The following is an 18,647-nucleotide window of genomic DNA, read 5'->3' on the forward strand; positions in this document are numbered from 1 at the left end:
AATATCCTATTAGATCCATAGACCCTATGCTTCTCTAACAGCAACAGATGATGATGCAAAGAAAAGTTCAAATCTCTATATTATTCATTCAACAACAAACATGTTTTGAGCAACTACTATAAGCCAGGCACTTGACAAAAAAATCAAAAATCCTAAAAAGGCAGGCATTACCTGTGGTAATGTGCTCTTGTCGAAGACCCAGCAACTCTGTTAGAATCTGAACACATTGATCTGTGTAAGTCCTGGCAATGCCACCTACAAAAGAAGGGAAAGAAGAGAAAACTGCTAAGTGAAATATTAATACCTCAATCTAAAATCATCTCCCACCAATCAAAGACAAAAGAAACAGAGCTATCTAAAAACAAAAAAGAGAAAAAAATCATTCTTTGATGAACTAAGAATATAAGTTTGCTATAAAGGGAACTTTGGTAAAAATCATTTTTTCTCACTGACTACTAGAAAATTAAAAGCTCATAGCAAAACAATTCCCCATTAAACAACGCTGAAAACTTATAGTAACAAAGGTATTTACATGGCAGCCAGATATGAGACACCCTTTTTGTTGCAGCACACTTGCAAAGGAGTATTTTTGCGGGGAACACTTGACAGCAGTCTCCTAAGGATTTCTAGTCTCCTCTTTGCTCCCTCTTCTCTGCCCCTAAAATAACCATGTTTTATTCCAAATATGAGGGTTCCTCCTCCTCCTATACTTGAAATCCTTCAAAACTTAGCTCAACAGCTGTTTTCAGTTTTTGAGTCACCTCCAGCCTTTTAAATTCCAGACAGGGTAATATGAAAAAGTCTGTAAGATTTAGGAATTATTCTGTGTTTGTCTACATTCAGCATAATACATAGCCCGTAGTAGAAGCTCAATAAACGACTGGTGGATTAACAAAGGACTTTGAGTCAGGAAAGTTGCATTTCAGTCCCATTTCTAAAACTGTATGTCCTTTTGGCAACTTGATAACTGTTTTTGTGCCTGAGTTTCTTCATCTTTAAAATGAAGTTAATGACATTTGTCTACTTTTCCTGACTGTCTCATGAGACTGTAGTAAGATGATGTATAGGAAAGCATTTTGGATAGAAAACAACAAAAATTTTAAGTATTGTAGTTTGAGTTACCTGTATTCTCCATCCTGGAAGATAGGGCAACACCAATCTTGACCAAAAAAAAAAGAAAAAAAAAACAAGTCTCTTCCCCCTTGTTTGTAGTCACTGACCCAATTATTTAGTGCATAGTACTTCGCTTCTGAAGCAAGATTCATGCCCTTTGCTCTCTATGGTTCCTCTAACCACAGCTTTCTCGCTGGCTGGTCTCTCAAGAAGGAAAAGCAGCAGACACCTACCTATGGCAAAGATGGCAGCCTGTGCAAAGTCCGCAGACACATCCGTGCAGTACCCTCGAAGCTCCTCTAGCACCTGCTGCACATTCTCATCGTTCACCAGCTCACACAGCACCTCCACTTTCTGTAGTTTGATGTAGTGGGGCTCCGAGTAGGAGCAAAAAAACTTTTTGTAGTGGCTGCTAAAGTGACCTGGCAAACTATGCAAGATCTGGCGTACATGACAAAGAGCAACAAAACAGAGCTCACGGCTCTCCGAAGAACAGGCAGCTAGCAAAGGTCCCTTGACCCGCACAAGGACATCTGTTTGTACATGGGGAAACTTTTTTGCCAAGATCAGAAAAAGTTTGGTAGCTCCCATCACCACACCTGGGCTACTGCTCTTGAGAAAACTATCCAACAGATTGAGAATGTCAAATAGTTCTTCCTCACTGCGGGGTTGGTAGCGTAGCAGAAAGTTCAATACCTCAGCCTGGCCCCATTGGTCCAGTTTTGACATTCTATCCAAAAAAGAAAACAAAAGAGCTATTTTAGCAACAAAATTAGGGCCATTTCCATGCCACTGCCATATGACCAGTTGGTTGTTCATCATAACAAAGGGAGAATTCTTAAAAATAGGCTGTGCCATAATTAAATCATTCTTTTCATGTACTATTTAAAGTTTACACAAAAAAGGCTTAAAATTCCAAGATGAGCTGTTAATACAAATGCACACTCACCTAAGACCAAAGACATGATCAGCATACACTGGGTCCAGGTTCCCTACATTTTAAGACACTATAAATGGCTTACTTTGGGGGACATAATGACTAGAGAAGGGCAGAACCTATTCCCACAGTATATTTCTATTTCCCTATATCAATAAGGGAAACTAAGGCAAATAAAAGAAATTCTCTTAGTGAAATGTGAGGGAGTTAATAGTGGTTAACTGGCTGGGCACGGTGGCTCACGCCTGTAATCCCAGCACTTTCGGAGGCCAAGGTGGGCAGATCACCTGAGGTCGGAAGTTTGGGACTAGCCTGACCAACAGGGAGAAACCCTGTCTCCGCTAAAAATACAAAATTAGCCGGGCATGGTGGCGCATGCCTATAATCCCAGCTACTCAGGAGGCTGAAGCAGGAGAACTGCTTAAAGCCAGGAGGCGGAGGTTGCGCTAAGCCAAGATAGTGCCGTTGCACTCCGGCTTGGACAACAAGAGCAACACTCCGTCTCAAATAATAATAATAATGGTTAACTTTCTTTTCTACTTCACATAAGTTGTTCAATACATCAACAAGATCCCACAAGGACACAGATCTCATAATAAAAAGAGCACTGAGGCATCCAAACCGATTTAAGAGATGGTGAGCAATGGGCTTATTGATGACAACGCCTCCTTCCAGTTTCAGAATTTCCTCTAGAGACCTCAAGCAGTTCACAACTACAATTGGATCCTGGTCACGCAGCAAACTGTATAATTCATTTACCAGGGCACCATCTATAAAAAAGAACAAAGTTCTTAGATAAAAAAGAAAAGCTTCAGAGTAACAGGGATGTAGCCAGAGTAATAGCTCCAAGTAGACAAAGTTGAACTTCTCTGCTACAAAAATGACAAAGGCCATACTAAAGTGCAAGGCAAAAAAAAAAAAAACTGCCATGTCCAGACTGTTTTAAGCAGCTAATACAAAGGATCTCACTGGGGCCCGAGAGAAAGGACTTCTCATCTCCAGAAGATACCAAGCCCTGCATCCTACTTAAAGAGATATGTACAGAACTGGGGCCACATTATTATTTTCTACCAAAGCTACATAATCTTTTATAAAGTTATACATAATAGAGGCACACTGACCATGATGGATTACACTGAACTTACCTACTTCAGAGTCTCCATGAAGATTATGCATCTTGGCACATCCAAGGACTGCCACTCTCCTGACATACGAAGCCTTATCCCGCAGACCATTGAGAATAGGCTGTTGTATATACTCCTGCACACCAGGCATCCTAAGCAACACATCCTGGAGTCAGCCAGATTCGGAAATACTAATTTTGACATATATCAAACCCTGTTCACCTAACAGAGTTTAGTAGATGCTACACCCATCAGATCATGAAGAATTGCAGAAAGCCTCTATCAAGCTTAAAAAGCCATAATTTGATGTTTTTGTTTTTCTCTTGTTTTTTTCAAGATGGGGTCTCACTTTGTCACCCAGGCTGCAGTGCAGTGGCCCAATCATAGGACACTGCTGCCTCTAATTCCTGGGCCCAAGCCATCCTCCTGCCTCAGCCTTGCTAGCTAGTAGCTGAGACTACAGGTGCGTGTCACCATGCCCATTTAATTTTTTGTAGATATAGGGTCTCACCATCTTGCCCAGCTGGTCTCGAATTCCTGAGCTCAAGCAGTCTTCCTGTCTCAGCCTCCCAAAGTGCTGGGACTACAGGCATGAGCCACTGTGCCCAGCCTAATTTGACTTTTCATTTGGAATAATGATGCACAGGCAGCAAAAAAATATATACACATAATTGTTTAGAGATATTTAACCAAAATTGAGGACTATTTTACTTAGACTGAGAATCAAAAACTCCCTGTAATAAAATTATATGATACAGGTTATTAAGCCAAAGCAGTGGCTGAAAATCTAAGTTCAGGGTACGATAATGTTTTCCCCAGTATTAAGGAGCTCAAATAAATTATCCTCTTTAAAAACCTACTGTGTGATCTCTTGAAGTCATCAGCCATTTAGGACCAGACAGAGAAGACGGTACTCACCTGAGGCTACACATGCTCCGTAACGCCAGCCCTCGCACCATTGGATTGGGGTCTGAGCAGTCTTTGCACAGCGTATTGATGGCCAGGAGAGCCAGATCTGGTTTCAGGGGAGCATATGTGCACATGTACAGATAAACCAACTTCTTCTGGACAATATCTACAGTGGCACTGGCCTTCACCATTTCCATAAAAACACCAGACATGTCCAAACCCTGAGTCATGTACCTGAAACCAACGCACATGACAGAAAGAAGTAAAATGCAAAATCCCCAACTAACAATGGAGGGAGTTTTACTTACATATCTCCTGGTTACCCAACTAGCTTGTGATCTCTTAAGAGGGTAGCAGCCAGGATTACCTTGTCTATTATATCACACAGTACTTCATACCATAGGCCTGCAATAAACATTCTTCTTCTATTCATTCAACAAACACTTATTATTATTTTTGAGATGGAGTCTTGCTCTGTTACCCAGGCTAGAGTGCAGTGGCACAATCTCGGCTCATTACAACTTCCGCCTCCCAGGTTCAAGTGATTCTCCTGCCTCAGCCTCCTGAGTAGCCGGGACCACAGGTGCGTGCCACCATGCTTGGCTAAATTTTTGTATTTTTAGTAGAGACGGGGTTTTGCCATGTTGACCAGGCTGGTCTCGAACTCCTGACTGCAGGTGATCCACCCGTCTTGGCCTCCCAAAGTGCTGGGATTACAGGCGTGAGCCACCGTGCCCAGCCTCAACAGACACTTATTGAATCCCTAGTACTTTGGTGAAATTCAACTTTTACATCCAGGGACATGCTCTTGGGACATAATCTTGAAGAAGGCGTGGTCTCAGACCTCTAGGAACTTCAAATCTATTAATGAGCCAGATAAAAATATCGTTAATTATGGTATGATTGATAAGTATTTAAACAGAAGTATTGTACAAGGCGCAGAGGGGATTCAGAGGTCTAACACCGGCAGGAAGTCAGAAAATGTTTCTTCACAGAGGAAGTAACACTTTACCGGAATGAGCAGGAGCTCACTAGGCAGATGTAATCGATGTAACAGAAGGTATGAGGTATGTAGACATGAGCAGGAGCGGCATACATTTTTTTGAGTCTGTAGGTAGTTGAATTAACAGCTTGTTCCTTGGGTGCTGTGGTAAGTTTGGACTTCATTGTTTCTCAAACTGGTCGCCTACTGGAATCAGCTGAGATGTTTATTAAAAATACAGATTCCTGGGTTCCCTCCTACCTTACTGAAATCAGAATCAATCCCTGGACTGGATGACAAAAAGCACCCCCAGGGATTTTTGTGCACCGTAAAGTTTGTGAACCATAGCTGTAGGCAAAAGTTATATGTTCAGATTTGTATAATGGAAAAATTCTGTCTCAAATGAGGCAAGGTGGCCTACTAGTAAGCTGCTGCAATTGCTTTGGTGATGAAGGCCTGGACCAGAGCAACAACGCCAATAAACAAGAGAGGGTGGATATTTAGAACTATGAATTCAAACCATCTGACATGAGAAGTGGGGATCGGGTGTCCTCAAGGTTGGCTCCCACGCATAGTCGCTGCTGGTGGCATTCATCAACACAAATGTAAGCCGAAGAACAGGTTTGAGGAAGACGGAAGAATGTCCGTGCTATTTCGGACATACTTTTGATAAACCATGCAAGTGGAAATGCCAAGCAGGCAGTGGGATACGTGGGTCTGAAGCTAAAAAAAAGAAGTCTGTACTAGCTATATTATAGATCCAGGAGTTAGCAGTAATTGTTCAAGCCTGTGATATGGAGGAAACTACCCAGGTAAGTAAAAGATGCTGCAGAGGAGAGACTGAGATGGTACTCCAAAGCAGCAGGACGAAGACCGAACCATATAATTGCCACGTGTGAAAGCTAATTTACCCTTTCAGAGAGACTGGGGCTAGTGAGCCCTGATGGGGATTGCAAAGGGAGCAAACAGCACGCGACGGGAGTTAGGTGATACCTAATCACTCGCTGGATGACATTCCGGTAGCGCAGCCTATCAGCTTGAATGTGAGGATTACACAAAGCCTTCTTCAGCTCCTTCACCACGTCCTCGGAGCCAAGGTACGGCATCTTCCTAACAGTCACAGGGCAGCTCCCACAGCTCCCACGGTAACTCGTGGGCTCCTTCTCGTCTTGATGTGGGAGCCTGAGTAAAGGAAATATGAGTCAGTGAAAATACTAAAGACGAAATCTCGCCTCAGGCTCGGCTTCCGTAGGGCCGGCACGCTGGCCCTGACACACTTCCACGCCCTCCGCGACCCCGCGAGCCCCACCCTGGGCTCTTCAGGCCCTACCCTCGCCCGGCAGGCCGTTCGCCCCGCCCACAGATCGGTCCCGCTAACACTAGGCCCTCCGCCGGATTTCCAGCGCCGCGTCCGACTGACCGCAGACCCCTCCCTCTCCAGTTCCAGCTTTTCTTGCGCCTTCAAGCCGTTCTCATCGCAGATAGGCCCAATCTTCCTTTCTGCGGAAGTCCCGCCCCCTTGTCAGGAGACCAAACAGAAGCGCGCTGCCGGTCTCCCAGCGAGCGAGGGCTGAGCTTGGTCCCGACTCCGACCTTAGGATGCCCTTCCCTCAACCTCTCACCCTCCAGGCGCAGTCGCGCGGCTCCCTCTGGTGGAGCTGCGGCGGGCAATCGGAAATCGGCTACTTCGGCCTGTCTCCTCCCAGCAGCGCGCGCTTTGAGTGCCCGGTTTGGCCTCAGCTCCCGCGCGGTTGGGAGTGTCGAGCGCCCTCCGCTATTTGGGCTCCCGCCGGCACGGTCACTTCCTTTTTCTGCCCACTCTAGTGACTTATTCCTCTGCTGGGCTCTTTCCCTTAGGGTATCTGGCCCTGTTCTTGCCCCAGCATGACTTTTATCGGGGCGCCGTTGTGGAAGCCTCACGCAGGAGCCCTGCCCCCGCGGAGAAGATCCCACTGGTGACTACAACCCTGCCACCATGAATGGGGTCCTGATCCCCCACACGCCCATTGCAGTGGACTTCTGGAGCCTGCGTCGGGCTGGCACCGCACGGCTCTTCTTCTTGTCTCACATGCACTCGGACCACACCGTGGGCCTGTCTAGCACCTGGGCCCGGCCCCTCTACTGCTCCCCGATTACAGCCCACCTCTTGCATCGTCACCTACAGGTATGGGGCTGGAGTCAGTCTCCAAGAGGTGGTCCAGGCATCTGGGTTGGGACTTCGACCTGTCATTCTTTGAGTCATAGAATGGGGGCCACCAAGACTGATGCGGAAGTTGTTTGAACCCAAAAATGCATCTTTAACTCAGAATAGGAACGTGGTTTCCAAGTGACCAACTTGAGATATTTAGCTATAAGTTGAGGAGATATTTTAGTCCAGCCAAGGAAACTATTGCTACCTTTATACATAAGCTAGGCTGATGTTTCCCAAACTTGCTTTTTTTTTTTTTTTTTTTTTTCCTGATACGGAGTCTCGCTCTTGTTGCTGCCAGGCTGGAGTGCGGTGGCACGATCTCGGCTCACTATAACCTCCGCCTCCCGGGTTCAAGAGATTCTCCTGTCTCAGCCTCCTGAGTAGCTGAGATTACAGGCGCACGCCACCACGCCCAGCTAATTTTTTGTATTTTTCGTAGAGACGGGGTTTCACCATGTTGGCCAGGCTGTTCTCAAACTCCTGACCTTAAGTGATCCGCCCGCCTCAGCCTCCCCAAGTGCTGGGATTACAAGCGTGAGCCACCACGCCCCGCCTAAATATGCCTTATCTTAAGAATCCACCTAATGTGCTGGGTGGTTCTCCAGCTCTCTCCCCACCCCACCCTTAAGTCTCCAAGATATTAAGATCAGGAGTAAGTTTGAAAATTGCTGACTAGACTGTTTGCTGAACTCTCCCCCCACCCCACCCAGACAGAGTGTCCCTCTGTTGCCCAGGCTGGAGGACACTCCAGTTCACTGCAAGCTCCGCCTCCCGGGTTCACGCCATTCTCCTGCCTCAGCCTCCCGAGTACCTGGTACTACAGGTGCCCGCCACCTTTTTTTATTATTATTATTTTCAAGTAGAGATGGGGTTTCACCGTGTTAGCCAGGACAGTCCCGATCTCCTGACCTCATGATCCTCCCGCCTCGGCCTCTCAAAATGCTGGGATTACAGGCATGAGCCACCGCGCCCGGCCAGCTGAACTCTTAATTAAATTGTACAAAGGGTGGGATGGGGAGTGGAAGGAGGAAGGGCAGATTGCTTGGGAATCCCCATTACAGCTTCTGCTCCCGGTGACTCAGGATTTGGTCAGCTTTCCTGATTCATGTAAAGCATAGTCCCTGACCCGGGGAAGTAACAGGGAGGGGAGTCGGTGGTGACTGGGATGACTAACTGTTTTCTCAGGTATCTAAGCAATGGATCCAACCCCTGGAGATTGGTGAGAGCCATGTATTACCCTTAGATGAAATTGGACGAGAGACCATGACTGTAACCCTCCTCGATGCCAATCACTGTCCTGGTTCTGTCATGTTTCTCTTTGAAGGATATTTTGGAACCATCCTCTACACAGGTGGGCCTCTCAAGGAATCCCAGTGACTTCTCAGACTTACCTTTTTTTTTTTTTTAAATGTATAGACTGGGGCCTCGCAATATTGCCCAGGCTGGTCTCAAACTCCTGACCTCAAGTGATCCTCCCGCTTTAGCCTCCCTAGTAGCTAGAATTATCAGCACAAGCCACCACACCTGGCAGACTTTTCTTGAGCAGCCTTAACTCAATAGAAGTCTGGAGGCGCTGAAGGCCTTCTAACTTCATCACATATGAGCATAGTGACCCCATCTCAACTGATTTCCCACTCTTTTTTTTTTTTTTTTGAAATGGAGTTTCACTCTTGTCACCCAGGCTGGAGTGCAGTGGTATGATGGTGGTTCACTGCAACCTCCGCCTTCTGAGTTCAAGTGATTCTCTTGCCTCAGCCTCCCAGGTAGCTGGGATTACAGGTGCTCACCACCACACCCAGCTAATTTTCGTATTTTTAGTAGATACTAGGTTTCACTATGTTGGCCAGGCTGGTCTCGAACTCCTGACCTCAGGTGATCCACCTGGCTCGGCCTCCCAAAGTGCTGGGATTATAGGTCTGAGTCACTGCACCCAGCCAATTTCCCACTCTTTAAGGGTCCAAACCTTGTGAAGAGTAATTGAAAAACAGGAGCAGGATGGAGACATTTCAACAAAGAAACCATGCAGCTATACTGCATAGTTCAGTGCCAGGCTACATAATAGTTTTTTCACAGACTAGTAAGCAAACACCCATCTATTGTTGGAGGTAGGAGAGGCTTGTCTTCTGTTTTTTTGTCTCTGACCTTCTGCCCCCATATACATATTCTTCTAGGTGATTTTCGATACACACCATCCATGCTAAAGGAGCCAGCCCTGACACTGGGGAAACAGATCCATACTTTATACCTAGACAACACCAATTGCAATCCAGCCCTGGTTCTTCCTTCCCGACAAGAAGCTGCCCACCAGATTGTCCAGCTCATTCGAAAACACCCACAACATAACATAAAGATTGGTGAGTTGTTTCCTTTCAGTTTCCTGTCACCTGTACATAGTGAACTAGGTTATTTAAGGGTTCTCACTTAAATATCTTTGTGCTTTCATATCTTTGTGCAGTTCTCACTTTCTCCTACACTGACCACCTTATTTAAAATTGCAACCTGGCCAGCTGTGGTGGCTCACACCTATAATCCCAGCACTTTGGGAGGCCAAGACAGGAGGGTCACTTGAGCCAGGTGTTTGAGACCAGCTTGGGCAACATGGCAAGACCCTGTCTCTACAAAAAATTTAAAAATTAGTTGGGCATGGTGGTGCATGGTGCATGCCTGTGGTCCCAGCTACACAGGAGGCTGAGACAGGAGGATTGCCTGGGTCCACTAGGAGGTCAAGGTTGCAGTGAGCCATGTAAGTGCCATTGTACTCCAGCCTGGATGACAGAGCAAGACCCTGTCTCAATGAATGAATGAATGAATAAAATAAGTAAAACTGCAACCTGCCCACCATCCCCATTCCCAACTCCTGATCACCTATACCAATTCATTTTTTTCATTTTTTTATAGCACTCATATATTCTATACATTTTTAGATATGCTATTGCTTGTTGCCTATCACCCACTTCCTCTGGCACATGCACGTAGGCACGCGCGCACATACACACACACAGAAGCATAAACTCCTTAAGAGCATCATTGAAAATAGGAAGAGACTTTGTGTGTTTGTGGAACAGAGAGGCAGCAGCTAGTATGACAGGCACACAGTGGGCAAGGAGGCTGAAAAGGCAAGAGGAGCTGTAGTGCTCTTAAGCCATTTTGGACTTGATCCTAAACCCAACCAAGAGCTATTGAAGGATTTTAAGTAGAAGAGGGACAATATGCACTCATCATCTTGCAATATATTCTATATATATTTATTGGACTTTTTATTGTCTGACTCCCCCTGTTAGAATGTGAATTCCACTATGGCAGGCTCTTTGTTTTATTATAGGTATACCACTAATGCCTGACACAGATGCATTCAATATGAATGAATGAAATTTATCAGAACATAGATATTTAAGTGAGCATTGTGCTTTAAATTAAGTATACTGAAAAAACAGCTATGTGCTTGTTCTACTGATTATAAATAGTATAAAACATTGTCGAGGACTCTTGAGTTGCCATTTGGAATAGTTTATGAAAATAAATTTTTGTTTTATAAAATAAATACATGTAATAGATTTGGTTCTAAATTACTTTTTTGGTTGTTTCCAAATTTGTGAGTCTACAAAAGGGCAAAGATTTGCCACCATTATAAATATTTGAAAAGGACATGTCTCAATTCTGAAAGGAGTTTCAAAATGAGACTAAACAAAGGCATTGAAAAAATTATATACCTTCCAGGGTGACTACCAAATTGATTGAGAAATATCCTCTACTCTCAGGATTGCTTAACTACTCATAAAGACCTAACCATTCTTAATATTTAAATGCAGAATTTTCTCAAAGAAGCAAAGCTGGCTAGGAGGATGCTATAGTAAGTCTTGATTAATTTTGCAAACATGTAATAAGCCTCTACCAACTAAGTACCAAGTATCCAATAGGCAGTGGGGATATAAAGATGAATAAAATACAGTCTCTGACTTGGAGGGCTCCCAGTCTGGTAGGGAAGGACCTGTGGGGAGGTGGAAGTGGGAATATATATACAGAGAAGAAAAATCAGCTCCATTTGTGCCCAAAGAGTGAGATTTTGAACCCTAATCAGGAATAAAGTGGATATAAATAATACATACTTCTTATTAAGGCGTTCACAATCTGGTTGTGGGTTTGAAACTTCTTCAGAAAAGGTCTGAGAACAGCTATTAAACATCTCCTATATCTATTACCATAACCATTTCCCAAATTAATGTCTCAATTTCTTTCTCTGTAAGTACTATTTGGGTAATTGAAACTTCCACTCCAGCTTCTTCTCATCCTGGCAGTCAAATAATATTATTACCATATTTTTGTTTTTAAAGCTCTGCTCTGAGCATGTTATTCTTATGATTAGAATTAGCCATTTTCCTGCTTCACACTCAGGGGCTCCCCTTCATTTACACAATGAAGTCCGAGCTTCTTAGTGGTACATATAAGACCCTCTATTATATGGCCCTTTCTTGCCTCTCTGGTATCATATCTTACCAATTCCTTCTTTACTTTAGTAACAACAAACTGACCCCTCTTAAAATGTTTTCCAGTATACCCTTTCTACCCTTTCCTTGCCAGGTTAAACTTGCCCATCCTTTAAGATTTAGCCTAACTTTCCCTAATTCCATCACCTGTTGGATACAATGCTGTATACTTTTTTTTTTTTTTTTAAAGAGACAGGGTCTCACTCTGTTGCCTAGGCTGGAGGGTAGTGGCGCGATCACAGCTTACGGCAGCCTGGACCTCCTGGACTCAAGTGATCCTCCCGCCTCAGCCTCCCGTGTAGCAGGAACTATAGGCGTGCAGCAACATGCTTATTTGTCTATTTTTGTAGAGACAGGGTCTCGCCAGGTTGCCCAGGTTGGTCTTGAATTCCTGGGCTCACGCAGTCCTCCCGCCTCAGCCTCCTAAAATGGTAGGCTTACAGGTGTGAGCCACAGTGCCCGGCCTGTATACATATCTTTACGTTGCTCTTAACTGGTTTTTCTGGGTCTCCTTGTAGATTGTACTTCTTGAGGGCTGACAGCTTTCTTTATTAGTTTTCATAGTGCCTGAAGCTTGCTAGACGCTCTCATTCCCCTTCATATATCTTAGCTCAAATGTCGCTTCTTCCTTGATATTCTCCCTGGATTTCTCTATGAATTGTATCTATTTTTGTTAAACATTTTGTTGACTTATTAGGATTTTCCAATAGCTTCATTTTCTTCCTTCTCTTACTTTCCCCAATACATTGAACGTTATTTAGGACTCTACAACCTGGGAAAGGAATCACTGCTGGAGCAGCTCGCCCTGGAGTTTCAGACCTGGGTGGTATTGAGTCCTCGGCGCCTGGAGTTGGTGCAGCTACTGGGCCTGGCAGATGTGTTCACGGTGGAGGAGAAGGCTGGCCGCATCCATGCCGTAGGCCATATGGAGATCTGCCATTCCAACATGCTGCGTTGGAACCAGACCCACCCTACCATTGCTATCCTTCCCACAAGCCGAAAAATCCACAGCTCCCATCCTGATATCCATGTCATCCCTTACTCTGACCATTCCTCCTACTCCGAGCTTTGTGCCTTTGTTGCAGCACTGAAGCCTTGCCAGGTGGTGCCCATTGTCAGTCGGCAGCCCTGTGGAGGCTTTCAGGACAGTCTGAGCCCCAGGATCTCCATGCCCCTGATCCCGGACTCTGTACAGCAATACATGAGTTCTTCCTCTAGAAAACAAAGCTTTCTCTGGCTGTTAGAAAGGAGGCTAAAGAGGCCAAGAACCCAAGGTGTTGTGTTTGAATCTCCTGAGGAAAGTGCTGATCAATCTCAAGCTGACAGAGACTCGAAGAAGACCCAGAAAGAGAAACTTTCTCCCTGGCCTGCATACCTTGAAAAGCAGCCTTCCCACCATCCTTTGCGGACCAAGAAGCAGTTGTTCCCAGACCTCTATAGCAAAGAATGGAACGAGGCAGTGCCTTTCTGTGAGTCCCAAAAGAGGGTGACTATGTTAACTGCCCCATTGGGATTTTCAGTGCCCTTAAGGTCTACAGATGAAGAGTTTATCTCTCTAAAAACCAGGGAGGAAATTGGTTTAGGGTCCCCCTTGGTACCCTTGGGAGATGATGATGGAGGTCCAGAAGCCACAGAGAATCAGAGTGCCTGGATGGGCCATGGTTCTCCCCCGTCCCACAGCAGCAAGGGCACCCCTCATCTTGCTAGTGAATTCAGGGATCTAGCACTCAAATACCTTCTGACTCCAGTGAACTTATTCCAGGCAGGGTATTCTTCCAGGAGCTTTGACCAGCAAGTGGAAAAATACCATAAACCCTGCTGAAGACAGAGTACAGAAGGACAACGTTGAGCCCACACTGCCATTTGGAAGATAGTAACTGATGGCTGGTGGGAAAGAGTTTGTTTTGGGGGCCTGCTTTTCTATCTTTACAAGACTCTTACGGGCCCACTGTGGAACAGCACTTCCCAAAACTTGTTCATTGGGGTCCTCGTGCCTATGGAATCCTTCATTTTATAATTGATTATGTTTAAGAGATACGTTTTGTTTTAAAATCTTTGGAGTATGCGTGAGCAAATTAAAATTTATTTGAAGTCCTACAGTAACTTAATCTGTTTAACCTTGTTTAACCCAGTATTTCTCAAACTTTTGTGAACATGCAATCCTCTTATGTGGGTCTGAATCAAAAACAGTCTGAAACAAAAAGGACCAGGTTATTCCTGTTGCTGTTTTGTGGTGTCATGTGCCATTCTCTATGTCCCCTTCTGCCTCTTCTCAGATCAAAATCCCTAGGGAGTTCTATTTTTAAAATTATGAACTATGGTGCTGCATGCTTCAATCCTGAACATCACTGACTTGCTGTGACCCTCCATCCAAATAATTTCCTGTCTCTGCCTCTGGGAGGGAACAGGAAGCGATGAAGAGGTCTTGAAACAGTAGTGAAAATTCTACCTCTGTGTCCTTCATGAGGATGTGCAGTTAGTATCACTGGGATTCATGTGGAACAGAGCCAGCTGGGGGGCTGGGCAACTCTCTAGCAGTACCTAGAACCCAGCTGAACAGCAAGGCTTTGGGTGTGATGGGACTCCCAGGCCTGGAGGCCCTATTTGACTGAAGCAGAGTTACAAAAGATCAAATGTGTTGTCAGATATTCCTCCAATTGTTCACATAGCTGGGATATTTGTTGCTCCCCCCACCCCTTGGATTGAGTAGGGAGCCAGAGCACACAGCCTGTTTGTTTTAGTATCCAAGGAAGAGACCAAGGAGCCAGCTGGCTGGAAGGGGTGGGGTGTACAGTCTGCCCTGTCCTTCTGCTCATAACCTGACAAAATGCCAAACTAGTAAGCAGGATAGCTGATACCACGGCTAGAGGGAATAGGCTCTGAGAGGCCACAGACTTGTGGAGCTGGGCATCTGGATCAAAACTGCTTCGGGATGGAACCTCTAGCCCTATCAATGAAAAAGGTTCCGTTTCTTGTCCAGGGGATTTAAAAGAGTTTTCTGCTTTGAGAGAGAAATACAGAGTTTAGAAAGCAGTTGCTCTTGGGAAAGCTGTACACAGCTCTGTTTTGTCAGTGACCTTTGTTGTAAGTACCAATGTTCTGTTAGGAGCCACAGCAGGTGAGGCATTTGGTGCAGCAGGAAACATGGGCACTGCCTAGGCTCAAATCTGTGTAACCCTGAGCAATTGCTTAAATTGTGGAGCCTAGTTCCTCATCTGTAAAATGGACTTGGGATGCCTACCTCTCATGATTACTTTGGAGATCAAATAATTGGTAAAATTCCCCTAGGTCAATGTCTGCCACAGGATGGGTCTTTCAGATGTTGGTTTTCTTTAGCTTCTGGTTCGAGAAAGAAACTAATCTGTATATAACAAAAGAAACTTTGGAAGTCAAAAAAATATAAAGAAAAAATTTTAATTCGTCATAGATTAATTGATTTGCTTTCTTTTAGTTTTTTTTTTTTCCTGTGCATGTAGATGTATTAAATATGTAAATGTTTTTCAAAGTTGGGGATAATACTATATATAATTTTATAGCCTACATTTTAATTTCTTGATATCTTAAGCATTTCACTCATTAGATATTATTCAAAAACATCATTTTTAATATTAATATAATACCCTATCATATGAGTATTCCTTAACTAAGCCATTCCCATATTCAACATTTTGTGTACTGTTTTTCTAATGACATATATTACAGTGAACAACCTTATGCATATATTTTGCATTTTTATTTCCTTAAATTAAATTACTGGAGGTAGATTATAGTTTTAAGTTATTGATACCAATTGTGCTGAATTGCCCTCCAGAAAGGTTTCCTGACCATCTTTTCTGCAGACAGGATAGCATTAAAATACCTTGAAGACTCATTAAGTTTAAATGAGATCACGAGAACGGTACATGTTAACACATGGAAAATCATCTCATGTGTTAACTTAATAAATATTTACTAAACTGTGTGGGCAAATTTAGCCGGACTTCCTCTAGCATCCTCCAGCTGTCTCACTTCTGTGTGGCTGAAGGTGGCTGGGAGAGATAAGGTAGTTCTCGGTACAGGGGTCCTCATATTGGCGTTATCTTCTAGCAACAAGGGAGCCCGTCTACTCTTGGCACATGCTGTGTCACACCTGTTCCTTGAAGTGGGTTCTATATGCATTCACATAGGGGAGGGGAAGCAAAAGACTGAGGAATTTAGTTGTTGGCAGCATGTTTGCATTTGTTTGGCTTTTTTTGGGAGACGGCTTTTAGCTCTGTCACTCAGGCTGGAGTGCAGTGGCACAGTCACAACTCACTGCAGCCTCGACTTCCCAGGCTCAAGAGATTCTCCCACCTGAGCCTCTTGAGTACCTGGGTCTATAGGCATGCACCACCGTACCCAACTAATTTTTTTTTTTTTTTTTTTTTTTTGTAGAGACAAGGTTTCACTGTGTTGCCCCGGCTGGTCTTGGTGTTGAACTCCTGGCCTCAAGTGATCCCCCCTACCTTGTCCTCCTAAAGTGCTGGGATTACAGGCATGAGCCCCTGTGCCCAGCCATGTTTGCATTTTCATAATGGGAAAATTCCATACTATTCTAAAAGAAAAATGTCTGCCTTCTTATACTAGAGATCAGCAGTTGTTTGATTTTCCAATAGTCCCTCATATAAAAATGCTGCATTGCATATACTTTACATAGCCAATTTAAATTATTTTTAGGCTCTAAAGATGATCCTATAGATGTATGAAGATCTTGCAATTAGGCTTGAAGGTGCTGGGAAAAAGGAGGTTCCCTAGAGATCCATTAGTTATTTAATGGATGATCTTGTGGGAGAACTTGTACTTTTCCACAAGGTGACTGACAGTGGCTTAAGTCCCGTTACAGAAAAAAAATCTGCCTGGCTGGCGTTGGGGGACCGTCTCCCACTCTTGACCCAGATTGCCCTTTGTGGTAGGAAACAGATGAGTGACTCCACTTGTTCTTCTCTTTTCTTTTTCTTTCTTTCTTTTTTTTTTTTTTTTTTTTTTTGAGAAGTAGTCTCACTCTGTTGCCCAGGCTGGATGCAATGGCACTATCTTAGCTCACTGCAACCTCTGCCTCCTGGGTTCAATTATCTTGCCTCAGCCTCCCAAGTAGCTGCTATTACAGGCGTGCACCACCACACCTGGCTAATTTTTGTATTTTTAGTAGAGACGGGGTTTCACCACGTTGGCCAGGCTGGTCTCAAAGTCCTGACCTCAGGTGATCTGCCCATCTCGGCCTCCCAAAGTGCAGGGATCACAGGCGTGAGCCACCGCGCCTGGCCCAGCCCACGTGCATATATTTTCAATGTTACCATCAGTGAGCACCTGTCAGTGTGTTAGCTGCCTCCCACCCCTCATGCCCCTCAGCCACCACCAACCACCACAAGCTGTTTTGTCTTAGATTCATGGTGCTTTCCCCTTTCTCTTCCCCAGGGGATCCCACCTATACCCAAACAGAATGATGCTGCTCTCCCTTATAATCATCTGAGTCTACAGCCACCTGTGAGGCATTCTCAGAATGGTTAAGCTTGTCTTTCTCTTGACCACAATGCTTTCATTTAGCTCTACCCTTCCATTTTTGACTGTCTCATTCCTGGGTAACTTTGTCTTCTTTGAACATATCCTTGACCTACTGGATCACAAAAAGCTCCCAGGATTCTGGGCTTGGTTCTTCTTCTGGATAAATAGCTTATTGAATAATCTTTCAATCACACAAAACTTCTGGCTAGCCTTGGGTTTGCCTGTGCCTTACATTATTTACACTATTGTATTATGGCTCTCTTACCAGTCCTGTCTCCTCTGGTTAATTTACAACAACTTTGGAGAGTGTGGGATGAAAAATTTGCCCCCTGTGCTGTTCCTTCTTCAATGTGCTCATTGAAATGTGTGTTTTTGAGGAGCTAAGGAAATTGGGTTAAGCTCACTCACCCTACTAATTAGGCTTTGTGGAGACAAAGCACCAGAGCAAGAGCAGATGCCTGCTGTTTAGGGAGTCAGGGATACAAAGTTTGGAGAAAACATGTCTTCAGGAGGAAAGGAAAGCTTTGATCAGCTGAATTTCTTCAAATTCCCACCCATCATCCAGGCTCATACCATCTGCTTTCTAATTTCCCTCTCAATGGTGGGATAAAAATCCTTCAATTAACCTCTTACTAAGAACATTTTCTCTGCTCATACACCTTCAAAAACCCAAACTATTCAGAACATTTTAGGTCCACATGATACAAGGCCCAACCTATCCTTCTAGCCTTATCTCCCAGGGTTCTCCCAATGTGCAAGACGGTAGGCCATACTGGAAAAGATGGATTTTCAAGTTAGATGTCTTGGGTTGGAATAGTGATCCTGTGACTTACTAGCTGTGCATATAATCTCTAGCAAACTACTCAGCTTTCCGGCATAAAGTTTCTTTTTGTAGAGTGGGAATAATAATGCCTACCTCATAGGGTTTGGAGGAGAATGAAATAGAATAAAGCAACCAAAGTACTTCACAAGAGTATCCAATACATTAAAAAAAAAAAAAGAAGAAAAGAAAAAGTTTTTGCCTTTGGCTGGGTGCAGTGGCTCACGCCTGTAATCCCAGCACTTTGGGAGGCCAAGGTGGGCGAATCACCTGAGGTCAGGAGTTCAAGACCAGCATGGCCAACATAGTGAAACTCCGTCTCTACTAAAAATACAAAAATTAGCTGGGAGTGGTGGCATGTGCCTGTAGTCCCAGCTACTTGGGAGGCTGAGGCAGGAGAATCGCTTGAACCAGGGAGGCAGAGGTTGCACTAAGCCAAGATCACACCACTGCACTCCAGCCTGGGCAACAGAACAAGACCCTACCGCAGAAAAAAAAAAATGTTTGGCCTTAAACTCCCTGACATACCTTAAATTCTGTTTACAGAGGAGTGACTGACATGTCCAT

The 18,647-nt window shown here is 44.5% G+C and overlaps 2 protein-coding genes across 6 annotated transcripts in view; one reads left to right on the forward strand and one right to left on the reverse strand.

Moving 5' to 3' along the window:
• AP4B1 (adaptor related protein complex 4 subunit beta 1) overlaps positions 1–18,647 on the reverse strand; it is a 36,842-nt gene that overhangs the window by 3,490 nt on the left and 14,705 nt on the right. For 2 of the 5 annotated variants that reach the window (XM_050747928.1, XM_050747917.1), the window contains exons 3-8: positions 6,059–6,247; positions 4,093–4,317; positions 3,196–3,326; positions 2,673–2,820; positions 1,347–1,843; positions 172–255 (exon numbers count right to left, since the gene is read on the reverse strand). In XM_050747928.1, the coding sequence (XP_050603885.1) occupies positions 172–255; positions 1,347–1,843; positions 2,673–2,820; positions 3,196–3,326; positions 4,093–4,317; positions 6,059–6,247 (1,274 nt within the window). Of the gene's footprint in view, positions 1–171; positions 256–1,346; positions 1,844–2,672; positions 2,821–3,195; positions 3,327–4,092; positions 4,318–6,058; positions 6,248–6,395; positions 6,573–18,647 lie in introns of those variants that run through there. The other 3 variants (XM_050747951.1, XM_050747962.1, XM_050747940.1) reach the window with 3 other exon arrangements.
• On the forward strand, positions 6,640–15,458 carry DCLRE1B (DNA cross-link repair 1B). Its single transcript, XM_050747977.1, has 4 exons — positions 6,640–7,229; positions 8,442–8,607; positions 9,428–9,610; positions 12,502–15,458. Exons 1-4 carry the CDS (start codon positions 7,041–7,043, stop codon positions 13,560–13,562), a joined length of 1,599 nt encoding a protein of 532 aa, XP_050603934.1. The 5' UTR covers positions 6,640–7,040; the 3' UTR covers positions 13,563–15,458.

This window comes from Macaca thibetana, chromosome 1 (assembly GCF_024542745.1).
Source record: "Macaca thibetana thibetana isolate TM-01 chromosome 1, ASM2454274v1, whole genome shotgun sequence".
In the NCBI taxonomy this organism is placed as follows: domain Eukaryota; kingdom Metazoa; phylum Chordata; class Mammalia; order Primates; family Cercopithecidae; genus Macaca; species Macaca thibetana.